At 36.1% G+C, this 26,394-nt stretch overlaps 1 protein-coding gene across 4 annotated transcripts in view; it reads left to right on the top strand.

The window, feature by feature from the left end:
• pwn (calcium-binding EGF-like domain-containing protein pawn) overlaps positions 1-19,853 on the top strand; it is a 65,879-nt gene extending 46,026 nt beyond the window's left edge. For 2 of the 4 annotated variants that reach the window (XM_088273296.1, XM_088273297.1), the window contains exons 9-21: positions 753-868; positions 2,770-2,844; positions 4,049-4,165; positions 5,815-5,953; positions 6,856-6,934; positions 8,069-8,206; positions 9,325-9,450; positions 11,573-11,681; positions 12,569-12,637; positions 14,544-14,650; positions 15,934-16,061; positions 16,770-16,906; positions 18,365-19,853. In XM_088273296.1, coding sequence (XP_088129422.1) covers positions 753-868; positions 2,770-2,844; positions 4,049-4,165; positions 5,815-5,953; positions 6,856-6,934; positions 8,069-8,206; positions 9,325-9,450; positions 11,573-11,681; positions 12,569-12,637; positions 14,544-14,650; positions 15,934-16,061; positions 16,770-16,906; positions 18,365-18,487 — 1,463 coding nt within the window. In that variant the 3' untranslated portion in view covers positions 18,488-19,853. The remainder of the gene's footprint in view (positions 1-752; positions 869-2,769; positions 2,845-4,048; positions 4,166-5,814; positions 5,954-6,855; positions 6,935-8,068; positions 8,207-9,324; positions 9,451-11,572; positions 11,682-12,568; positions 12,638-14,543; positions 14,651-15,933; positions 16,062-16,769; positions 16,907-18,364) is intronic. The other 2 variants (XM_088273298.1, XM_088273299.1) reach the window with 2 other exon arrangements.
• The last annotated feature ends 6,541 nt before the right edge of the window (positions 19,854-26,394 follow it).

The raw sequence follows: 26,394 nt of genomic DNA, 5'->3' as shown, positions 1-26,394 counted from the left end.
ACTGCACTAAACCCCCAAAGTAGACGGCTCCCGGCCAGACCACCAAATAGATGGATTGACAGCTGGGAATCGACATCGCAGGAGGCTAATTCCCTCACGGAGAGACGCCTGTGCGCGGCGGTATTTTGCTGTTTTTTAAATGATTACTTTTATCATGTATTTAGTTAAGAAACTATTTATTTTCCTAAACAAAAACATTCAATGGGATTCATTGTGCCTTTTTGGTACTCTATAATACATGTGTGTCACATTATTCTTGAAATATATCGTAATATAAACAAATAAGACCGTAACATAAATAAATCAAAGCACGCATCGTGTGTCACTCTTACCCACTGGCGATGCGTAGCGTTGAGAGTGAGACAGATATAGGGCATGATTATGGCGCGGACTAGTTATCGACCTCAAGAAAAATCAGGGATCTGTTCATTTATTTATCCTTGTGATGTTACAAATTATTAGTCAGATATTTCAACAGATGTCATAAGGCCAAGGATTGAGGTATTATTTTATCCAAAGTTCCACACCATGAAAAAATCCCTCCAATTTAAACTGAAGTTCGAAACTTGGAGCAAAGTAAAAACACATACGGTTATGTCAGCCGCGTATGGGGCATGTTTTGTTAAAACACATAAGGTTATGCGAGCCGCGTGGATCCGGTTAAAAAAGAACCACAAGGCCAACACCATAATGAAGAACAATAAAAAGTTTTTTTAATGTGTGTTGTGATGTTATAATGTTTTATTTTTCAGGCATATCCAGTTGCCACTGTAGACCAGGGTATGCGAGAAGGAATCACCGGGATCCATGCAGAAAGGTTGCTGCTATGGTGTTCAGTTTGAGGGTAGATCGAATGTATGACAGAAAAGTAAGTTCTTGCATTTATTATGACATATATCCAGTGGTGGGCTGTAGGGGACTCGGAGGGGCTCGCGCGAGCCTCTTGTTAAATTTGACTTAGGCCGGCGAGCCCCTTGTGAACCTGTTAACCGGCCGGGATTCTTGGAAGTTCTGTATATATGAACCAATTAAGAAACCTTGTTCCAAGAATTTGAGTAGTGTGGTTGCCAATAATGGGTAGAATTGGTGAATGTTACACGTGTGTAAAGTGATCACTTAAACCAGCCTATGACGGTCGTCAGCCCCGTAAATGCCCAGACTTACATATTCTTCTTCGTCTTTGATGAGATGTCAAAAAGTAATATAAAATATTATATTGAAAGTAAACAATAACATATATAAACTAAATTTTCAATCAAAACATGGCATTCTCTGGTATTCTAATGTGTTTTGGATAGTTAGATACTTTGGATGGATAGCCCCATGTTAACCCGTAAGCTGCGGATCGCATCCATTGTCGTTTTTTATGGAAGTACCGTTGACTGCGGATCGCATGCATAGTCGTTTTTCAACTTTACGTGCTTATATCAACACCTATGGATAATTTTTTGCACTTAAATTTGGTTCGAGGCATGGATGAATTAGTTCTCTTTGATTTATTGTCATAAAATATCAAAATTATTTTAATTTAGTGTCAACTTTATCGTGAATACTTCCGGTCGGCTCGTGCTCCGCAGATACGACAGCCGCGTCTTCTATACAGCCGCCATACTTTAGGCCGCGAGTCCGTAAATGTTAATATTTTTGTGTAAATACACCATAAAAACATAAGTAAAGTGCATTGTGTACTGTGAACATCTATGATGGATATCCAAAAGTTTCACCACAAAAAATAGGCAAAAATATGTTTTTTTTTGTCAAAAATATTGTAATGTAAAATAATCCAGCACGGGACGGAAAGTTTGACACTCGAAATCGAGCAGCTTAGAGGTTAAAAAATTGGCAGTCCACCCCTGCATATATCCGGTACAAAACGTGTGCATGGAAGCTAAACTCGCAGTCCATAAAGAAATAGGTGACTCTGATGTATGGAAGCTAAACACACAATTGGCAAAAGGAAACAAACTTTTGGTCATAGCTTTTTCAATTTTTTTCAATTTCAATTTCAATTTATTCAATAAAAAAATAATATAAACATAACAAACAATATTCAAGGCGTATATATTAAAAGTAAAAGTAAGCAAGAAGACTTAAAGGTGTAGAAGAATCCCGCTTCGGAAAACTCCTTCGGACACATGGAACAGATCAATATCCAATGTGATATTGTTCAACATAGCGGTAGCTCTTCCTACAGGCATATCCATCGGCAGGTTGGTCCTGTGTATAGGAATGTGAAACAATCTATGCCGACGCTGTCTTAGCTAACTATCGGGAACATACAGACCAATGTTCTGGATAATTTTAGGATTAACGATCGTACCGCGCAACAATCGATAAAAATGCGTAATTAAATACACATTCCTTCTGTCTCTAAACAATTGTAGCCGAGCACACCCTGGAGAAACTGGGTCGGGTAGAGCCAAGGATAATAGCCGCACACTCTCATGTAGAGATACCTCAAAAACTTCTTTTGGACTTTCTCTACCATAAGAGAGTACTTAAGCTTGTGTGGCCCCCAAATCATGGAGCCACTCTCGAGTCTACTTCGCACCAAGGAGTTATAAGGAGTTCTCAGCACGCGGGTATTTTGGAAAACCCTGGCAGTACGCAGAACAAATCCTAGCATTTTCAATGCATTAGCACTGACTGCCTCTATGTGATTTTGAAATGTCAGGGTGCTCACAAATCTAACACCCAGATCCCTAACATTCGATGTTAAAAACAAAGCTGTGTCCAAACATAATATAATCTATTTTTTGTTTGTTTTAGATAACCTGGGATAATAAATTGAGAGACAGAGAATCAGAACCTTATCAGCAACTGAGTTACGAAGCTGTCCGAGCCGTAAGTATTTATTTAAATATTAAAGAAATTGAACCAGGTTCCAGTCCTGGTTCCAACTCTAATGTATGGAAGTGAAACATGGAGTTGGCAAAAGAAGGATGAAAGTAGACTGAATGCAGTCGAAATGCGATCTCTCAGAAGAATGTGCGACAAAACGATGTATGATAGATATGCGAATAGTGAAATAAGGAAGGAATGCAAAGCTGAGATAAGCATTATCGATAAAATTAAGAAAGGTGTGTTGAGATGGTTTGGACATGTGGAACGAATGAGTGACGAAAGAACGGTAAAACAAATTTATGAGGCGAATGTTAGTGGGAAAAGAAGCAGAGGAAGACCGAGAAAAACATGGCACGATCAGGTATGCCAATACTTGAAAGTGGTCAGGTAAGGAGTCGTAACAATCGGCGGGTATGTATGAGGAGACGCATGAACGTGGAAGAGGCGAAGAATGTTTGCAAGGACAGAGTGGTGTGGCGCTCTATTCTCTCTGCCTACCCCTGCGGGGAAGCGGCGTGATGGTGAGTTAGTTAATCGGTCGGTACCGCGAGATCTACGTACTTAAATATCACCATGTATTTTTATGTCTGCTAGCGACATGTTATTTCATTCACTCTTATAGATGTCCGCCTCCGTAGTGTAATGGTCAGCACGCTCAGCTACCGTTCTGGAGGTCCCGGGTTCGATTCCCAGGGGGGGGTCAAATAAATATAAGTGATTTTTTCACTGTAATATTTATTCAATATTACCATGGACTGGTACCTGAAGCGGAGGGCTGATCACCTTTCCTTCATGTGTAAACGATCAAGATAACACTGCGTTAATATGACACAGTGCCCTATGCACCATAGGGGTGCGGATAGGGGTTTATCTTTATCTAATAGATGTGGTTCTATCATAACGAGAGAGCGAGACAACTGAACTATTCACCTTTTGTTTGATCTAGTGTCCAGATATTCTAGTGTCCACTACTCGCACTCAGTCGTTGCATGATGGCACGTGGTAGATATGACTCAGCTGGCGGCGAGTTAGTACTTGCTGCGAGCTGCGTACTACGATTTCCATACAAATATGAACTGGGGTATTTTGTTCTCCAGATCAATTTTTAGATGATCAGTAAAGGAAAGGTTAATGATGAAGTGTCCTATGGACCATTGGTTAAAACTATGGATGGAAGATGAATCTAATCTATGGTAATTTCTAGGTGGACTCAGCATTCTCGATGACTCCATACTCGGATGAGTTTGTGAGTGGTTCGGTCAATACAATCTACAAGGGAGAGGAAGGCGAGTCCGGCGTCTTCGTAAATGTCACTGTACTGGTAAGATGCTTGGTATTATTTGTGTTTTTAAATAGACAAAAAAATATTATATAAATCCAGGATTATAATCCTGGATTCGGACCTCACATACTAATAAAAGAGTTTCTGCTCAATAAAAAAGCTTCTTTTCATCTCACCAATAGATGTCTCTAGTGATTCAAGAGCAATTTTTCAAAATTGGTTCATATATATATAGAACTTCCAAGAATTTGAGTAGTGTGGTTGTCAATAATGGGTAGAATTGGTGAATGTTTTTAAATGGACAAAATATCATATAAATCCAGGATTATAATCACGAATTCGGACCTCACATACTAATAAAAGAGTTTCTGCTCAGCAAAAAAAGCTTCTTTTCATCTCACCAATAGATGTCTCTAGTGAAGTTCTAGTGATTCAAGAGAAATGTTTCAAAATTGGTTCATATATATATAGAACTTCCAAGAATTTGAGTAGTGTGGTTGTCAATAATGGGTAGAATTGGTGAATGTTACACGTGCGTAAAGTGATCACTTGAACAGTTTACAGTCTACGACGGACGTCAGCCCTAAATGCCCAGACTTCCATATTTTTCTTCATCTTTGATGAAATGTCAAAAAAAATAATTGAAAAATAACTCCTGTAATTGGAGATAATCCAGATTTGTGAACAAGTATTTGGACACACTCAAAATGTTGTCATATAAATTAATTATCGAACTAACCAAATAACTAAGCATCACGCCACTTCTTCAATATCTAATTTAACATACTCAACCTATAAAGGATTGTTTTAGACTCGTTTTATATAATTTTCATATGTGTGTTTATAACAGCCGATATAATTAATATTTTCTTTTGGAAAATTCGACTTCGAAAAAAACGTTATTTTCGTAAGTTGGCAATGAATGACGTCACAGAAACGATGGACTTATTTTAATAATGGTTACATTACTAAACGTTGCTGACATAAGTGTATAATGTGTGCAAGGAAAGTGATTTATTGATGAATGTTAGCAAATCCAAAATCATGGTTTTTGAAAGAGATGAATGTAGATCTGAGTGTGAAATATTGGTAAATGGGGAGATTTTGGAACAGGTAGATGATTTCATATATTTGGGTAGTATGTTTTCTAGGGATGGAAAGATTGATAAAGATATAGAAAGGAGAGTGAATGCTGGGAACAGAGTGAATGGTGCACTAAAATCAGTTTTGGCAAATAAAAATCTATCAGCGGAAGCTAAACTGGCAGTACACAATGGAGTTCTGGCACGCACGTTTTTCGTTTTATTCAAATATCTAAAGTTTAACCCTTCATATCTCCCTTAGTTCCCTACATATTTCAATAAGAATGCTACCGGTAGTCTTGTGATTTTTCATATTAATTTATTAGCCAATAATCACACATCGTGATATTTATCCATAATAATAAAACCCTTATCCGCACCCCAATGGTGCATAGGGCACTGCTTCATATAAACGCAGTGTTATCTTGATCGTTTACACATGAAGGAAAGATGATCAGCCTTCCGCTTCAGGTACCAGTCCAGGGTAATATTGAATAAATATTACAGTGAAAAAATCACTAATATTTATTTGACCCCCCTGGGACCCGGGACCTCCATTTATCCATTGGGCAATGAAATAATTGGAGATGTATTTTATTATTTCAGTTAGAGGAGAGTGGAGAGCTTAAAGGAGGTGGTGACATCACGCGACATCTGCTGGGGGTCATTCAGAGGAGGAGCAACAATGTCGGACAGTCGGCTCTCTGGGTGGACCAGCCCCGCGGCAGTGTTTCAGCTTTGCAAGGTACCATCAATTACAGGTGTTCCTAGTATATCAGCCACAGGTACAAATACTACGCTACGCCAAGACATCATTACACCATAGATACTTGATGGAACTATAATACATTGATGGTTAATGAAAAATTGGTCACTAAACAATTGTCCGCCTCAGTAGTGTAATGGTCAGCACGCTCGGCCACCGTTCTTGAGGTTCCGGGTTCGATTCCCAGGGGGGGTAAAATAAATATAAGTGATTTTTTCACTGTAATAATTATTTAATATTACAGTGAAAAAAACCCTTATCCGCACCCTATGGTGCATAGGGCACTGCATCATATAAACGCAGTGTTATCTTGATCATTAACACATGAAGGAAAGGTGATCACCCCTCCGCTTCAGGTACCATTCCAGGGTTATATTGAATAAATATTACAGTGAAGAAATCACTAATATTTATTTGACCCCCCCGCCTGGGAATCGAACCCGGGACCTCCAGTATGGTAGCCGAGCGTGCTGACCATTACACTACGGAGGCGGACTCTCTATAGATTTAGGAAATGATCATGGTAGATCAAAGGTACTGCTGTGTTTTTTTTATTGTAATATAAGGTGTTTTATTGTGTCGTTTTCCCATGTCATGGTTAGGTCTGTGATTAAGGGTTGTTTTTTTCACTCTCCATGGTAAAAATTTCTATAATTTTATATAATCCTTGAGTGTAGTGGTCAGCTCATTTAGCTACCACACTTTTCATGGGGATCAAATAATATGTATCGGGTTGTGGTCCCGTAGTTAGTAACTCGGACTCTTGAGTCAGAGTCTCTCGGTTCGAACCCACTCTACCACAATTTGATACCTAATTCTAATAATGAGCAGGGGTGATCACTTTTTTTCACGTATTTAATCAAGTAATGCTTTCATTTCAGATTTAGATGAATGTTCTTCACCGGAGCTGAATGATTGTCACGAACTGGCTACTTGCACTAATGTATGGGGATCATTCAAGTAAGTGTATTACTGATATGTCGCTAAATATATATATATATATATATATATATATATATATATATATATATATATATATATATATATATATATATATATATATATATATATAATATATGTACATGTATATATTTATATTAATTAAATTAATGCAAGAAATTCCTTCGAATGCCTTAAAAAAAACGGTATGCAATTTTTCTCAGAAAAACGGAACTCTCAAGAAATTCAGGGGTTAAATATTGTACACAGTCTACAGTAATCCTGTATACAGTATTCTGCAATGTAATATCAGTGTGTGTGTCCGCCTCCGTAGTGTAATGGTCAGCACGCTCGGCTACCGTTCTGGAGGTCCCGGGTTCGATTCCCAGGGGGGGGTAAAATAAATATAAGTGATTTTTTCACTGTAATATTTATTCAATATTACCACGGACTGGTATCTGAAGCGGAGGGCTGATCACCTTTCCTTCATGTGTAAACGATCAAGATAACACTGCGTTAATATGACACAGTGCCCTATGCACCATTGGGGTGTGGATAAGGGTTTTATTTATTTATATATTAATATCAGTGTTGGAACAATGTAGGAGATCATCCTCTCAGAATGATCAATACATTTGATAGATGTTGATTTCAACATACTTTGCATGTCTACTTTTATTTGGGCACTTCTAGCATCTCCAAGGGCTTCCAAAATCTCCTAGAAGACCTCTCTAGCCCCTATAGGAAGACGACAGAGCCCACTAATCTAATTACTAATACCATAGTAAAAAATACTATAGACAGGCGCCGTGGCGTAGTTGGGTAGACGCTGGACTGCGAAATTGGCGTCGCGGGTTCGATTCCCGGCAATTGCAAAATGAATTCAAGAAAGATTTATTTTCAATTGGTCTGGGTGTTTGTGATGTATTTTTCACATTTACCTTCCCTATCCTTACTATCGTAGGATAGCTGCAGACAAGCATCTACAATAGACGCTTTGCGGGTTATTCCTTTAAAAAAAAAAACATATAGTGGTGTCCCGCAGGGCTCTCTTCTAGACCCATTACTTTTTTATAAAATTCAAAGAACCTAACCTTCAATTACCGTAACCTAACCTTAACTTACATGCAATGTAACCTAACTTGCTCCTGACAGATGTGAGTGTCCAGAGGAAGCGAGAGATGCATGGGCGGAACAGCCTGGAAGAGCGGGACGGCACTGCCACACCTGCCCACCCACACACTGCAGCAACAGGGGGACATGCTCGTATAGAGGAGGACAACCAGTCTGCTCGTACGTACCAGCTATTTTTTTCTCCTTTATTTTAAATTCTTTTGCATTACGCAGTACATTATGATTAGAAGTACAAAAAATTTATAATATTAATATAAAAAAAGACCCCACAAAGGCCTGTGTATGGGTATACATTATATTTTAGATTATAATAAAGGGCACTGACAAGAATACAATGGATATTGTCTGCGTCCTATATGCCCTTACCATCTCAATTGTATAACTTGATGTAACTTCTTCTTCTCCGTCTTATCCCTTACCACTGAGGGTTGTGACCCTTGTGGAAGCAAGGTCTATTCTCTAGTTATCCCTTGACTGCACTGTACGTAGCTCTCCAACCACCGAGGTGCTGCCTTGATTGGTCCATCGTGTGGGGACCTTCCTCTTCCTCTCTTCCCCTCCAGGCTACCCATCACAACTAGTCGTTCCAGGCTATCCTGTCCACGCGCAACATATCCAAAGAACTGGAGACATTTGCCGGAGTCAAGCCATCCAAGTGTAGTTCCTGGCGAATGGACTCGTTGGTGCGTCTAGCTGTCCATGGAATCCGGAGCATTCGCCTCCAACACCACATTTCGAAGGCGTCAATTTTTCTACTTTCTGCTGCTTTTATTATTATTTTATTTTATTAGTTAGCTTATATTACAACTAATACAAACTATTATTTACACTTAATTTACATCATAAATATATTTACATCTTCTTACATTAAACAAAACATTTATTTTTAAATTCTTTCAGACTCTTTTCATTCTTCATACATTCAGGCATCCCATCGTACATTTTTAAACCCTTATACATTAAACGATTTAGTCACTCGGTTTTTTCAACAATGGCAGTCTTATTTTATACTTATTTCTAGTAATATCTTCATGAAAATTTTTTGGGTAATTTATCGTTAATTTTTTTAAAGACAAGCATATTATAAATAAGTCTCTTTTTTATAGATAACCAATAGAGCTATGGTCCGTGTTACAGCAACATAGAGAAAAATGGAGTGGACCAAGCTCCTGACAAGGTTCATCTTGGTGTTGTTCCTCACACCCCGGTTTTTCCAGATTTTGTCTAATTCTTCTATCCAATTCTCAAATAAAATAAATAATCTGTAACTTTGGCAGGTGCACTGGAGCTTACTACGGGTCCCAGTGTGAGGTGGACGGCGAAGTGGTGGGGGTCGCAGTCGGGGCAAGTCTAGCTGCTCTTCTGGTCATCCTCATCACTCTGGCCTGCCTTGTCATGTGGAGGTAAGTCAAAATCATTCATTAATTTGAAACGATACTTCTTTCCTTGCTAGTCAAAAATTCAATATGGTTATATCCGCTACAAAGACCAATAGCATGGTGTTCTCTCGGATCCCAGTGGGATGTAGCGTGACTGTGGATGGCGTCTTGGTAGATCAGGTGGAAAAGTTTATATACTGTGGCTGTGGACCTGTGTGGTCAAACGGATCTGTCATACGAAGTGATGGGGCAAGTGAACAAAACTGCGGCCATCTCAGGATGCCTGAAAAATGCTATATGGAAAAACCCTGAGATGAAGATCGGCAGCAAGATCAAGATATACAAAACTTGTGTCCGACCCATCGTGACGTATGGAATCCAAAGTAGAGCGGACACCGTTGCCACAAAAAACGCACTTAGAGCGTCAAAAATGAAGACTCTAAGAAGCATATCAGGAGAGCATAACACTCCTCAGGAGCAGCCGGACTGCTGACTGTCATCAGCAGACCTTCCGTTCCACTAGAAGAGGGTTCGGCATTTTGTGTCCTAGCTTGGTTTATGGTACCAACGTCCTTCACTAGTTTTATCATGTATGTAGTGTTCATAATTAGTAATATTGAAAATCTTGTCTGAAAACTTGAGACTATGACAGCGTGCTGTGCAGGCTTGCCAACTTGACGACTTACGCACTCGCTAGTCCTAAGAATAAAAGATGTGGGCAGGTATTCACACTGAAGGTATAAGTATTTTATTAAAATTAAACACTTGAATATACCAATTTAATCAGTTTTATTTATATATACGACTAGTTTCGAAAAGGACAGATGTTTTCATCTTCTGGTACAATGATGAAAACATCTGTCGTTTTCGAAACTAGTCGTATATATACATAGAACTCATTAAAGTGTTTAATTCAAGTGTTTAATTTTAATAAAATAATCATGTCATTCCACAAAGTTAATGCCGAATCAATAAATAATATGAAGGTATAAGTAATACCATATTTTAAATATTTTAAAGTAATACACACAAGAAAAGAAAAATACATATTTAAAAAAATGTCTTTATAAATTATACAGTACTTACTTTTGATTGACCACCCATTCCTTTATGTTCCTTTATGTTGCTCCATATTTTAATTTTCCTGAAAAATGGTCGGAACTTTTTTTCTTTTCTTTATGAAATTCTTTTGCATTACATGACATTAATTCAAATTAAAAAAATATGAATAAAATATAAGAAAAGTGGATAAGGACATTGAGAGAAGAGTGAATGCAGGGAATAGAATAAATGGTGCTTTTAACAGAGTGATTGGGAATAAGAATATGTCCATGGAAGCCAAGCTAGCGGTTCACAACGGCGTGCTAGTACCGACACTAATGTATGGAAGCGAAACATGGAACTGGCAAAGGAAGGATGAAAGCAGAGTGAACGCTGTTGAAATGCGCTCCCTCAGACGAATGTGTGGAAAATCATTGTATGACAGAATTAAAAACGACGATATAAGAAAGGAATGTATGGCTGAACGAGGAATAATTGAAAAGATTAGGAAGAGCTCTTTGCGGTGGTATGGACATGTGGAGCGAATGGATAGCGAGAGAATGACTAAGAAAATATATGTGGCGAATGTGAGAGGGAAAACAGAACGTGGACGACCGAAAAAGACTTGGCACGATCAGATCAATCAGAACCTATAATCTGGCGGTGTCAAAAGTCTGCGTAATCGGAGGGCATGTATGACTAGATGTATGGATGTGAAGGAGGCGAGGAGTGTATGTCAGGACAGAAGAGTGTGGCGTTCCATCCTCTCTGCCTACCCCTGCGGGGAAACGGCGTGATGGTAGTAGTAGTAGTAGTAGTGAATAAAATATAAATATAAATACAAAAAAAGATCCCACAAAGGCATGGCCTGTGTGTGGGTATACAATATAATTTAGTCATGGTAAAGGGAATAACGGTATAGGTATTATAGTACTAGTACTATGTACTCAAGTATTCTTCCATATTCACTGTTCACTCTTGGGACCATCAACCCTTGGTTGTATGTGAAGCGGGCATCATAGTCGTGCACTGGAGAATTTTTATACTTTTTACTATTAGTTGAATTATCTATTCTTTTTTTTAAATTGAAATCCTTTTTTTTCAGTCGAAGATGGAACCGGGAACAAAAGAGCGCTGCTGGGATGGGATCACCAGTTTTCGGCTATATGGCAGGAGCTGTTAAAGTCCCCAATATGGGACATCCACCCTATCAGGTCAGTTGAAAATAAATCAGTCGAAAAAAATGGAAATAACTCCTAATCCAGATATCGCTCACTCCTTTCAACAACGACAAATATCAAAAAACTTGATCTTTCAGGAGATCGTTTTTAAAGTTTAAAAATATAATAAATTGTATTAAAAATAAATATCAAGCCACTTACTGAACTTTTTACTGCGCAACAGATCTTTTGAGGTAAAACCTGAAGGTTTTTTCTCAATTTGTAAAATATTTAGTATATTTAAAAAAATTATTAAACAATACCTTCCTTCACAATACAAAAACACCACTTTCTGCCCTGTAGCGGGTAAATATTAAGTTAAAAATATGCTGCTTTTGCTGGGATATTGTACATTTTCTGGGCATTTCAAAAACACGCACAACTGAAAATTTGCGATTTTTGATATATGACGTTGTTGAAAAGAGTGAGCGGTATGTAAAGTGATCACTTGACCAAACCTTAAACATGACTAAAAATATTTAAAAAATGAAAAGGATATTTTTTATCCTTTCTCGAGTATGTGAATATAATCCAGAATTGGGACCTCACATACAAATAAAAGAGTTTCTGCTTAATAAAAGGCTTCTCTCATCTCACTATAGATATCTCTAGTGAAATTCTAGTGAATTCAAACAGTATGTTTCGAGTTTAAGCAATATATTAAGAGGTTCCAAGAATTTGAGTAGTGTGGTTGTCAATTGGGGGAATTGATGACTTGATCACTTAAACCAGCCTATGACGGTTGTAAATTCCATATTCTTCTTCATCTACATATGTTGAGAAATTAAAAAAAAAACTAGTATGTAGTTACATAGGCACCATGTTATACATACATAAAAATCTAAATTACCGGATTCGATGATAGTGATTTTTTTTAACAGGTCTCTCTGGAGGAAAGAATGCGATGGGCGCAACTAGCTGATGTAATGGCTCAGGCAAATCACTATGCGGTAAGATTTATCTCTTCTTCATCCGTTTTCGTGCCCAATCCGACAATCCGGTAAATTTCAATGTGACTTTAATCCGGAAATTAGGTAAACCGATAATCCGGTCACAATGTAATCCGGTAATCCGGTAATCCGGTAAACACGTAATCCGGTAAACATGTAATCCGGTAAATTGTAATCCGGTAATTCGACAATCTATAATCCGACAACCTGGTTTACGACAATCCGAAAATTCTTCCTCGTCCGACTATATCCTCCGTACTACACGTTTTCCGGATTTCCATGTTCCGTATTTGGTCTCTCAATGTGTTTCCAGTTATCATCTCAATAAACTCACTTCTGAAGTTCTTAGAAGAGATTCTAGTACTTATAACCCTTATCATACTTATAATTTTAAACTTGGAAGTATAATATTTTGACTTGTTAAAAATGACTAACTGCATTGATGTTTATTTTCTTTACAAGCAAAAGTGACCAAGTGACAGTTGGACATTATAGCTTGTAACAATTTTCAACGCCATGAAGTTAGTTCTGTATGAAACATTTGGCATTTGAATGTTTCTAGACAAACTAAGTGACCAAATTCGAAGTCAAATGGCCAGTAGAGGTAAATTATTGATGAAAATGTGTAAAAATCAAGAAAGAGTGATCCATATAATGTACATAAATTAAGATTTGACGATATGTTAGATCTCAAATCTTCTTCTAACCCTTATCCGCACCCAATCTTGCGCTTCAGGAACCAGTCCAGGGTTATATTAAATGAATATAGCAAAGTAAAATCACTAATATTTATTTTCACCCCCCCTGGGAATCGAACCCGGGACCTCCAGCACGGTAGCTAAACACGCTAACCATTACAAATAAATGTTAAGCCACTTATTGAACTTTTTACTGTGCAACAGATCTTTTTAGGTAAAATCTGAAGGTTTTTTCTCCATTTGAAAAATATTTAGTATATTTAAAAAAACAATTAAATAATAACTTTTCTTCAAAATGCAAAAACAACACTTTTTGCCCTGAAGCGGGTAAATATTAAGTTTAAAATATGCCTCTTTTGCTGGGATAAAGTACATTTTCTGGGCATTCCGAAAACATGGACAACTGAAAATTGATGATTTTTGATATATTACGTTGTTGAAAGGAGTGAGCGATATCTTATCGACGTTATTTCTTTTTGACGTTATTTCACAACGATGTTATGTGTTATATGATATTAATAGATAAATATGAATTGTAAGGTAATATATTTAAAATAAAAGACGGTTTTTGTTGGATTGAATTCTACATTTATTTATGTATATCTTAACACGTGACGCGTTTCGTCTTCTTAGGACATTGATTAAAGAAAACACTTCGTTTTTTACCACTTGAGTTTTATTATAGACTACATGTTTCAGAAGTTAAACTTCCATCATTCAGGTCTGTATAGTAACTAAAATATAAAATATAAAATTGTTCTATAAATAAGGAGAGGGGAAAGTAACTTACTTACTTCCTTACTTTTATATTTTAATAACAATTTTATATTTTATATTTTAGTTACTATACAGACCTGAATGATGGAAGTTTAACTTCTGAAACATGTAGTCTATAATAAAACTCAAGTGGTAAAAAACGAAGTGTTTTCTTTAATCATTGTAACATGTCTTACCACAATGTTAATGCCGAAACAATAAATAAAATATTCTTAGGACATTATCACATTTTGTGAATATTTTTAGTCAGTGTTTGATAATGTCCTAAGAAGACGAAACGCATCACGTATTAAGATATACATAAATAAATGTAGAATTCAATCCAACAAAAACCTTGTTTTATTTTGGATATATTACCCAACAATTCAATATGGAATTCTACCAACTGTCTGCAGTTACAATAAATATGATAAATATGTTTTGTGTGATAGCAGCCAGAGCCGGCTCCCGGCCATCCGGGGGCTCGCCCGCAGTCCGCCATGTACGGGGCGTATCCAACACTTCCGGTGGGAACTCTCCCCCCCGTGCCTAGACCCAGGTAAGCGCTATACCTCGCATCGCTACTGAGCGATGTGTCCCCCAAGCAGCGTTGCCAACGCCGATTTTCAGAATTCCCCAAAAATCTAGGTAGATTTCCCCTGATTGGGAAAAAACAAAGCCCCGATTCCTCACAAATTCCCGACATAATTATCCCATGAAATATAACAAGTTTTCATAAAAAATCGATAACAATTTTTTTAGAAATATAAACGCCAATTGGACTATTACATAAAATACATTTTTCATTTCAAACCCTTATCCGCACCCCAATGGTGCATAGGGCACTGCATTATACAAACACAGTGTTATCTTGATCGTTAACACACGAAGTAAAGGTGATCAGCCCTCCGCTTCAGGTACCAGTCCAGGGTAATATTGAATAAATATTTAAGTGAAAAAATCACGTATATTTATTTGACCCCCTCTGGGAATCGAACCCGGGACCTGCAAAACGGTAGCCGAGCGTGCTGACCATTACACTACGGAGGCGGACAAAAAATACATAGTAATTAAAATATATTTGACACATTATAAATTATATCGTAGTCATACAGGAGAAAGTCACTAAGTGTAGTTTTTCACAAAAACGTGATCATTGACCATTTGATATCTTGCTAGCTTAATATTACCCTGAAAAAAATCTCAATAAATTTTAAACTTGGAAGTATAATATATTGACTTGTTAAAAATGACTAACTGCATTGGTGTTTATTTTCTTGCCAAGCAAAGGTGACTTAAATGGCCCCCCTGAACATTTTACGTTTTGTTAGTTGGTCACTTTCTCCTGAACGACTACGATATAAGAAAATGTAAGCCTAAAAAAAAACATTTATGTATTTAGTACACAAAAAGAATAATTGACACACTTATGTCCGCCTCCGTGGTGTAATGGTCAGCGTGTTTAGCTACCGTGCTGGAGGTCCCGGGTTCGATTCCCAGGGGGGGGGGGTGTGAAAATAAATATTAGTGATTTTACACTGTAATATTTATTTAATATTACCCTGGACTGGTTTCTCAAGCGCAAGAGTGTTCACCTTGCCTTCATGCAAGTAATGATCAAGATAACACTGCGTCAACTCGATGCAGTGCCCTATGCACCATTGGGTGCGGATAAGGATAATACTAAAAGAAGAACATACAAAAATTATCTTTCAAAACATTACTATCCTCCTAATAATAAGGTCCTAAGTAAAGAAGAAGAAGATGAAGAATAATCGTCTCTTTGCGTATTGCTTTTCTGTTGTTTTATGGGTCATTTTTCAATGCTGGTTATGTCCATAGGCTGGGACTCCACATGGGCGGGTCTACGATGCACCTGAACTCACAGAGCAACATGAACACGGCCGTGACAGCAGCATCAAGGACCAACACGCTCTCCGGATTGGCCTTCTCAACACTCTCAGGTACATGTATGTGATATCATTTTATACAACCACTTTTCATATTAATTTTTGACGTTCAAATTGTTCACACTAGCTCCAGCTATGATCCAATTTCGAAACATTGTACTTGAATCACTAGAATTTTCACTAGTACTCTTCATCTTTGTTGAGATGTCATATATAAGGCCAAAAGGACACTTTTTAAATGACAAATTGACTTTATATACAAATTTATATATGTGCAGCAAAATTAGCGAGTGTTTTTGCCTAGAATTTTCACTCATGAATAACATGAAATTAAAGTAACCTTAAACATACCTTGTCCGCCTCTGTAGTGTAATGGTCAGCACGTTCGGCTACCGTTCTGGAGGTCCCAGGTTCGATTCCCAGGGGGGTCAAATAAATGAAAGTGATTTTTTCACTGTAATATTTATTCAATATTACCCATGACTGGTACCTAAAGCGGAGGGCTGATCACCTTTCCTTCATGTGTAAACAATCAAGATAACACTGCGTTTGTATGACGCAGTGCCCTATGCACCATTGGGGTGCGGATAAGGGTTTTATTATTACTTATTAACCATACAAAGTAAATCCACTCGTAAAGTAGGCATAGACTGTAAAACTTAAAAAGTTGAAGCCTTAGTAGGGTCATGATAAGCGGTGTTGCATAAGCTCACTTGGACGTTGGGTAATTTAAAAATATGCAGCAAAATGAATAATGGACTTTTTCAGGGCTAAATAACCAGCAAGGCGAGTCCAGCAGCTCCGAGTCTGACAGCAGAGCTCCCGATAGAACGGACCTTCTTGGGGCCAGAGGGTTCCACGTCCCGCGTCCGAAGTCGCGATCAAACACTGTCAACAGTATGGCGGTAAGACAAACTCTACATTTGTCATTTTGTTGGTGAACCCTTTCCCAACCAGGACTTTTGAGGCTAGGGCGTTTGTCCGCTACACGGAATTACACAGAATTTTACCGTCCGGCACGTCAGTTAGCGTTTTAAAACGATGATTGGCTTGTGCTTTTGTCCTTCTTTCTTCGGATCGGAGCTCTTGATCGGTGTGTGAACATGTTGCGTGTAAATTCTATCACGCTAAACTGTCGTAGTCGCTTTTATTTTTCAAAACCGGACTGCCGGACGGTAAAATTCCGAGTAGTGGACAAGCGCCCTTACTGTGCCAGAAATACCGGGATTTCAATATAATTTTTGACTATAATATAATCGAAAGTAATATAATAACTGATTTATAACACTGGCCAACAATTTGTAGCTTTTATTTTGTAATTAGCGTGAAAATATCTGATCTTTATGCACTTTGCATAGCTGAATTCAAAAACGAAAGCAAAAAATATGTAGCACATCAGATTTTTTAGTTATGGATATTTTTAATACTGATATTGACTAAAGTTTATCTTATTATTTATATATAAATATATTTAAACATATAATGCTATCGTATTCAATATTAATAAGTTAATATATTTCCACTGTTGCTCCATAATTATCAATATAATTTTTGAATCCCATAGACCTTAGACTAAAGCATGTCTAGATAGCAACCACTATTACGGTTTCAACGTATGGGGTCCATACAAACAATAATATGACTAACAGCAAAACATGACGTGATACAAGCTTGTCACCATATAGACTTTGAAGAAGAACGATTAACCTGGTCCAAATCAGTCATCAAAATTTCAGTTACAAAATCATTGTTGGGCAGTGTAATTAATAATTGAAAACATTAGGAAGAGTTCTTTGGGGTGGTATGGACATGTGGAGCGAATGGATACTGAGAGAATGACTAAGAAAATATATGTGGCGAATGTGAGTGGGAAAACAGAACGAGGACGGCCGAAAAAGACTTGGCACGATCAGATCAATCAGAACCTAAAATCCGGTGATGTCAAAAGTCTGCGTAGTCGGAGGGCATGTATAACTAGATTTGTAGATGTGAAGGAAGCGACGAGTGTACATCGGGACAGAAGAGTGTGGCGTTCCATCCTTTCTGCCTACCCCTGTACCGTTACCGTTACTAATAATTGGTCTTTTTACATTTTCTACTTTTAAAAACGTTACTAATAATTGGTCCCTTTTACATTTTCTACTTTTAAAAACGTTACTAATAATTGGTCCCTTTTACATTTTCTACTTTTAAAAACGTTACTAATAATTGGCGTTACTTACATTTTCTACTTTTAAAAAGGTTACTTATAATTGGTCCTTTTTACATTTTCTACTTTTAAAAACGTTACTAATAATTGGTCTTTTTTACATTTTCTACTTTTAAAAACGTTACTAATTATTGATATTTTTTTACATTTTCAGAACCAATCCGGAATTTACTACGATGTAGACTATGAGAACGCTCCTGATCCAATATACGGCTCTAAAGGAATACCGCTTTCAACGTACACCCTGAACAGGAACCCACCATATTATGGCCAATAAACTAGTGAAATAACGATCAAAATCGTGTGCGCAATGTTCGAGACATACAACGATTTGTCAAGTTGTTTAGTTAGTGCAAAAGACTGTATGAAAATTTTATATAAGTACCGAAAATAGTGTTATTTTAATTAAAAATATTAGATTTTATTACTAATTTTTCATCCGTGAAAATATGAATGATATAACGCTCACTCCTTTCAAGAACGTCATAAATCAAAATACTTGATTTTTCAGGAGAACGATTTTAAAGTTTAAAAATATAACACAATGTATTAAAAATAAATATCAAGCCACTTATTGAACTTTTTACTGTGCAACATATCTTTTTAGGTAAAACCTGAAGGTTTTTTCTACATTTGAAAAATATTTAATTTATTTATAAAAATAATTCAACAACACGTTTTTTTCAAAATGCATAAACAACACTTTCTGCCCTGTAGCGGGTAAATATTAAGTTAAAAATATGCCTCTTTTGCTGGGATATAGTACATTTTCTGGGCATTCCGAAAACATGCACAACTGAAAATTGAAGAATTTTGATTCGAATTGATTTTGAACGTCATAACGTTCTTGAAAGGAGTGAGCGATAAGTCACAATAGTGAGGGGCAAATATAAATTAAATATTTTTTGACATCTCAACATATCGTAGTCATACAGGAGAAAGTGACCAAGTGCATTTTTTACCGAAACGTGATCATTGACCATTTGATATCTTACTAGTTTAATATTGCCCTGAAAAAAATCTCAAAGAATTTTAAACTTGTAAGTATAATATATTGACTTGGTAAAAATGACTAATAAACTTGGAAGTATAATATATTGACTTGGTAAAAATGACTAACTGCATTGATGTTTATTTTATTGCCAAGCAAAAGTGACTTAAATGGCCCTCCTGAACATTTTATGTCTTGTTATTTGGTCACTTTCTCCTGTATGAATACAATATATGAAAAATAATATATTATATAACAGAAGTCGGTGTAATAACAGTGCTATCATGGGCTGGTTAATTTATCATCCTAACCCACGTGTATCAATCACCATTTTATCCATTATTGACAACCACACAACTCAAAATTTTTAATAATAAAATAAAACCCTTATCCGCACCCAAATGAGGTCCCTAACGGTCCCGGGTTCGATTCCCAAGGGGGGTAAAATAAATACAAGTGATTTTTTCACTGTAATATTTATTCAATACTACCCTGGACTGGTACCTGAAGTGGAGGGCTGATCACCTTCATATGTAAACGATCAAGATAACACTGCGTTTATATGACGCAGTGCCCTATGCACCATTGGGGTGCGGATAAGGGTTTTATTATATATTTTCTCTTTTCATAATGTAATTATCTAGTAATTAGCTGCATAGTATATATATATATATTTATATATATATATATATATATATATATATATATATATATATATATATATATATATATATATATATATATACATATATATATAAATGTTGTTATTTAAATAATTGTTGTTATAAAAATTAGTAAAGTAAAAAAAAACCTTTAAAAACTTTTGTTATTAATCTTCCTTAAAGGAGTAACCAAAAGTGGTAGCCTTCTGGGAACTTAAGGCGAAGACTAACCTGAGCATTATATTATATTATTTTATTATTTTATTTATTATTTATTTTACTATATTATTTTATTATTTTATTTTTATTTTATTATTTTGAAAAATAATACATCAAAATGATCCACAAAGTTAATGCTTTCAATATTCAAAACACATTATTTTATTGTTTTGTTCACACGGGGTTCCTCAGGGTACTCTTCTAAACCCCCTTCCATTTTAAATAAATAAAGTAAAATTTATATTTTTAAGTCCTGTTATTTGGAAATAAACCGTTATTTGTTGATATGAAAATATTAAATAGCGTATATGTCATTTTAAAAAAAATAATGAATTTAATTAAGGTTTAAAAGTACCTAAGTGATTTTTTAAAAGTTTGTACATATGTATTGTAAGATTTTTCGAACCGATTTTTAATTAATTTGTAGAAATATTAAAGTAGGTATGTAAATTGTACGAATATTTTTTTTGTATAAGTCTTTGTAGCTTATTGTGTCCGCTCGGCTACTGTGCTGGAGATCCCTAGTTCGATTCCCAGGGAGGGGGGTCAAATGAATATGAGTGATTTTTCACCCTAATATTCATTCAATATTACCCTGGACTGTGGTACCTGAAGCGGGGGGATGATCACCTTTCTTTCATGTGTTTAACGATCTAGATAACACTGCGTTTATATGATGCAGTGCCCTATGCACCACTGGGGTGTGGATAAGAGTTTGAAGAAGTTTATTGTATTGTATTTAAATTATTGAATAAAAAATAAAGTATTTTTAAATAATAAAAAATAATTGTTTTTCTTGATGTCCTTATTTGAAGGTCGTCGATTAACACAGGACTGCCTTTATGAAATTACGGTAAAGATGATCATGCAACAATATTGTGCTGTAACCTTTATATTTACAACTGGTAAAAATACAGCTTGTATCTTGAAAAGTATAATGTATTGTATGGGATACAGACGAGATAATTGTAAGAGTTCAGAACGAAGGAAAATTCAGCTATATGGGAAAGGAAATGAAGGAGGAATAGTAGATGGGAGTAAGTACAGATTCCATAAAGAGATCATTTTGGCACACACAGCGTCCTGAGGGTGATTCTCATGGACGGCTAGTACAAGGACACTCGGGGTTGCATGCCCGTACCAACCCAAGATTGTCAAAACTGCCGCGAACGTCAAAGAAGAAAATGATTTTTTTTAAAACCTTTCCCCGAAAGCTGTACTGGCAGTGCACAACGGAGACCTGGTTCCAACCCTAATGTATGGAAGTGAAGCATGAAGTTAGCAAAAGAAGGATGAAATTAGATCGAATTTAGTCAAAATGCGATCTCTCGGAAGAATGAGCGGCAAAACTATGTATGATAGATGTTCGAATAGTGAAATAAGGAAGAAATGCAAGGCTGAGATAAGCATTATCGATAAAATTAAGAAAGGTGTGTTGAGATGATTTGGACATATGGAATGAATGAGCGAGGAAAGAACGGTAAAACAAATTTATGAGGAGAATGTAGTTGGAAAAAGGAGCAGAGGAAGACCGAGAAAACTTGCCACGATTAAATTCTTCAAACACTCAAAGTAGATAAGTCAGAAGTTGAAATAATTAGCGGGTGTATTAGGAAATGCATAAATATGAAAGAGGACAAGAATGTTTTGCAAAGACAGAGTGCTGTGGCGTTCTATCCTCTCTGCTTACTTAACCTTGAGTGTAAGTCCCTCTCCAAGCAAAAGAGCTCAGTCTCTTTTTGGGAGAGGCACAGCGAATCTAAAACTATAAGTTTGCCATATGTATAAATGTTTAGAAATTGTACTATGTTGTACTTGAAAATGTCACTATATTAAATAAATAATAATAATAATAATAAAAAAGAAAGCTGTCCCACCGCATGCCCAGATCTGATACAGAAGCATCTAGGCTTCCTGACAGATCTGCTCTTGCTAAGCAATTTTTTTAAACGAAGTTGCGAAATTGATTGAAAATATGAATCAATTAAAATTTTATCCCGATTTTACTTTGAATTTACATTTAAAAGCTTTCAATATACCTGTCACTGCCAATCTAAATAAATACAAGATTAAGTAAGTCCATCACCAAATTTTCTAGAAGTTCCCCAGTGTAGGCAGTGAAAGGGATTAGTGTTTAGTTCAATTAGTCAGCTGGATCCGATTCCGACTCGACGTTGGCCGGTACACAGACGCCCACAACCCCGACCTGCTGGTCGGGGTTGTGGGCTGTTCCCTGTCTGTCTGCTGTGCTCAGCAGACAGACAGGGAACAGTGCAAAGACAACATCGCATTTTCACTCAACCATTATTCATCGACACTATTTAAAAAAAAATAAGAGAAATCTATAATGGTAGGGACTAACCTCCACATTTGGTCGTAACGTGTTACGTTACGATGCGAGCATTCGGCAGTCAGTACAGCGAGCCGAGCGCTCCATCCATAGTGTCAGATGCTCGCCGCGAGCGATGTTACGACGTTACATTACGACGAAATGCTCCGGTCAGTCCCCACCTCAATGCAAATGATTTCAAGTTGAATTGAAACCTCTATCTATCGTTCCTCAAATAATCGTTTTCCCGGGTGTGTCATTTATTCTATCTATCCCGAATTAATTTCATACTAAACTAAACCGCATCGATCGTTTCTCTATCACAATTTACCGCATTTAACGTTCGAATTAAGCTGCATATTTGATACATTTGTCTGTTTTTTTTTACATTATTTCCAATTTTCTTACATTCAACGGCAACGTATGGGATAGAAACTATCGAAAGCTCGTGTAACCGATAGCAGGAGAGGTCGATATTGGTGAAAAGGAGCCGCTGCCTGTACCTGCATCTCCAGAAGCGTGCACACTCTTTGAAAGAAAACTTTCTACAACGCACATTCAATAACCGATGCTGAAAAAACTACTATTTGCAAAGCCGAAAATATACTATTGGCTTACGAAAATAAAACAGTTAAAAAACAAAAGTATTTTTTTAAAATCTATTCAGGTTTGTATTTTTTTAAATAAATTCATTTGCATCTGAAACATGTATTCTTCTTAGAATTTTAGCCTATGAATGGTTATGCAAATTGGGAGGACGGTATCTTTACTCGGTCGTATCTATTTGCGTATTGACCTCTTAATCCCGCATTCATAGTTTATTTTAATAGGTCCCTTTAAAAACGATACATAGAGGTTTCACAGTATTAGTTTGGCATTATCATGTGGCGACCAGTATACCCATTCGTTGAGTTATTCCGACCCGCTATGACTGTCATCCGGCCGCCGTATAGCGAGCCGGCCATGCACCAAGTTACGAAACGGAGTAATCTATGACGATGAGATGCAGTATTTATGATTCGGTGTTGTGAGAATCACGATCATAATTACATCCCAACAGGCTGTTTACAAAGTAACAGACTTTAAAATATATATATTTATATATATATATATATATATATATATATATATATATATATATATATATATATATATATATATATATATATATATATATATATATATATATATATATATATATATATATATATATATATATATACATATATATATATATATATATATATATATATATATATATATATATATATATATATATATATATATATATATATATATATATATATATATATATTATATATATATATATATATATATATATATATATATATATATATATATATACATATATATATATACATGTGTGTGTGCGGTTCATTTTCGAAACAAAGTGCTTGAATCACTAGAATTATCACTAGAGACATCTATTGGTGATTAGTATAAAGAAGCTATCTTCTTGAGCAGCAACACTTATATTTATATGAGATGTCGAATCCTGGAATAATCTAGGATTATAAAATCACATACACTAGAAACGCGAGAAAATATCCTTTTCATGTTATTATTTTAGCTTATAATTTGACCGGATAATTTATTTACGACATTTTGAGTGTGTCCAAATACATGTTCACACCAATGGATGTCACAAGTGATTCTTGTACAATGTTTCAAAATATGTTTATTTTTCAAAATACTTAAACCAGCCTATGACGAATATGTGTGTAATGCGCAGACTTTCATATTCTTCTTCAGCTATGTTGAGATGTAAAAAAATACTAATGATTTTATGAAGATCGCTTCTAAACAGGGTGTCATAGTTGCATATACTGATAAGGCTTTAAATTTGGACAAGAAGTTTATGTAATATAATTAGATGTACCGGTTTCACGAGGTTATTATCTCTTCAAGAATTTCTACGGCCAAAACTAGTTCCACCTATACAGTATCATCGTAAACTAAGTACATCATCTGCATTCTTTCTCAAACACATCTCCCCACTTTCAAAAACGAACCGAACGAATGATTTTTTATCAAAATAATATTAAAACAAAGATCTACATTCACAACACAAACCCGTTTTGCAAAATTCCAAGTACTAGAATATAATATATCCACATAAAACATCAATTGTACAAGTTCTAATGAACAACATTTTGAGTGCGTCCAAATACTTGTTCACAAATCTGGATTATCTCCAATTATAGATAATCCAGAATCTATAATTGAAGATAATCTTTGATATAAATACTTTAAAGTATTTGGACACACTCAAAAGGTGGTAATTATCTGGTCAAATTATAAGCTAAAATAATAAAAATGAAAACGATATTTTCTGGCGTTTCTCATGTAATTATAATCCAGGATTCGGACCTCACATACGTACATACATAATATAAGTTTCTGCTTAGTAAACAAACTTCTTTACATCTCCCCAATAGATGTCTCTAGTGAAGTTCTAGTGGTTCAAGAGCAAGGTTTCTAAATTGGTTCATATAAATAGAACTTCCAAGAATTTGAGTAGTGTGGTTGTCAATAATGGGTAGAATTGGTGAATGTTACACGTGTGTAAAGTGATCACTTAAACCAGCCTATGACGGTCGTCAGCCACGTAAATATCCAGACTTCCATATTCTTCTTCATCTTTGATGAGATGTCAAAAAATAATAAGAATCAAACAAAAGGATATAAAGATAATAAAACACTACCTTTAAGAGATTCTGGAAGAATTTCGCAAATCATCTTAGGAGCCTGGGAAAATTTAGCAAGTAATCTAAGGAGTCTGGGAGAATTCCACGTGTAATCCAAGGAGTCTGGGAGAATTTCGCATGTAATCTAAGGAGTCTGGGACAATTTTGCATGTAGTCTAAGGAGTCTGGGGGAATTCTGCAAATAATCTTAGGAATGTGGGAGAATTTCGCATTTAATCTTAGGAGTCTAGAATGATTCCGCAAATAATCTAAAGGGTCTGGGAGAATTTCGCATGTAATCTAAGGGAGTCTGGGAGAATTTCGCATGTAATCTAAGGAGTCTGGGAGAATTTAGCAAGTACTCTAGCAGTCTGTGAGAAGGAGCTGAAGAGACGCAAGCCGCCTTCTCTTGACGTCATAATTCATAATTTAAAACCAAAATACCCCACAAGATCGTTCTCTTCTAGCATTTTACGACCGGATAGGTACTTTTGATATTTTTTACTGACCATTTTCGAAATGAAATGAAAATAAAACAGTCGTAAATACTTAATAAAAACAGTCATTTGACTATTTGGTTTTCTCTTATTAAATTAGATGACGATTTCATTCACGATTTTGACTTCGTAGACCTCATATCATAAAAATTAAGACCATGATAATAATAATAAAACCCTTATCCGCACCCCAATGGTGCATAGGGCACTGCTTCATATGAACGCAGTGTTATCTTGATCGTTCACATATGAAGGAAAGATGATCAGCCCTCCGCTTCAGGTACCAGACCAGGGTAATATTGAATAAATATTAGAGTGAAAAAATCACCTATATTTATTTAACCGCCCCCCTTCCCTGGGAATCGAACCCGGGACCTCCAGAACGGTAGCTGAGCGTGCTGACCATTACACTACAGAGGCAAATGCTTTCTTTATATAAACATTTTAACCATCACAGGGGTAGGCAGAGAGAATAGAACGCCACACAACTCTGTCTTTGCAAAGTTATATGCAATTCCTCACACATACCCGCCGATAATGCCGACTTTACCTGACCGCTTTCAAGTGTTTGACATACCCGATGATGCCAAGTTTTATTCGGTCTTCCTTTGCTCCGTTTTCCAACTACATTTACATCATTTGTTATTCATCATACCTTCTATTTTTTCTGAACGAATGAGTGAGGAAAGAACGGTAAAAAAAAATTATGAGGCGAACGTTCGTAGGAAAAGAAGCAGAGGAAGACCGAGAAAAACATGGCACGATCAGGTATGCCAAA

Source organism: Brachycentrus maculatus, unplaced genomic scaffold, assembly GCF_059751285.1.
Source record: "Brachycentrus maculatus isolate JH-2025_06_01 unplaced genomic scaffold, ASM5975128v1 h1tg000566l, whole genome shotgun sequence".
NCBI classification, from domain to species: domain Eukaryota; kingdom Metazoa; phylum Arthropoda; class Insecta; order Trichoptera; family Brachycentridae; genus Brachycentrus; species Brachycentrus maculatus.
Note: the sequence above shows the minus strand (reverse complement) of the source record. Positions and strands in the feature narration are given on the sequence as shown.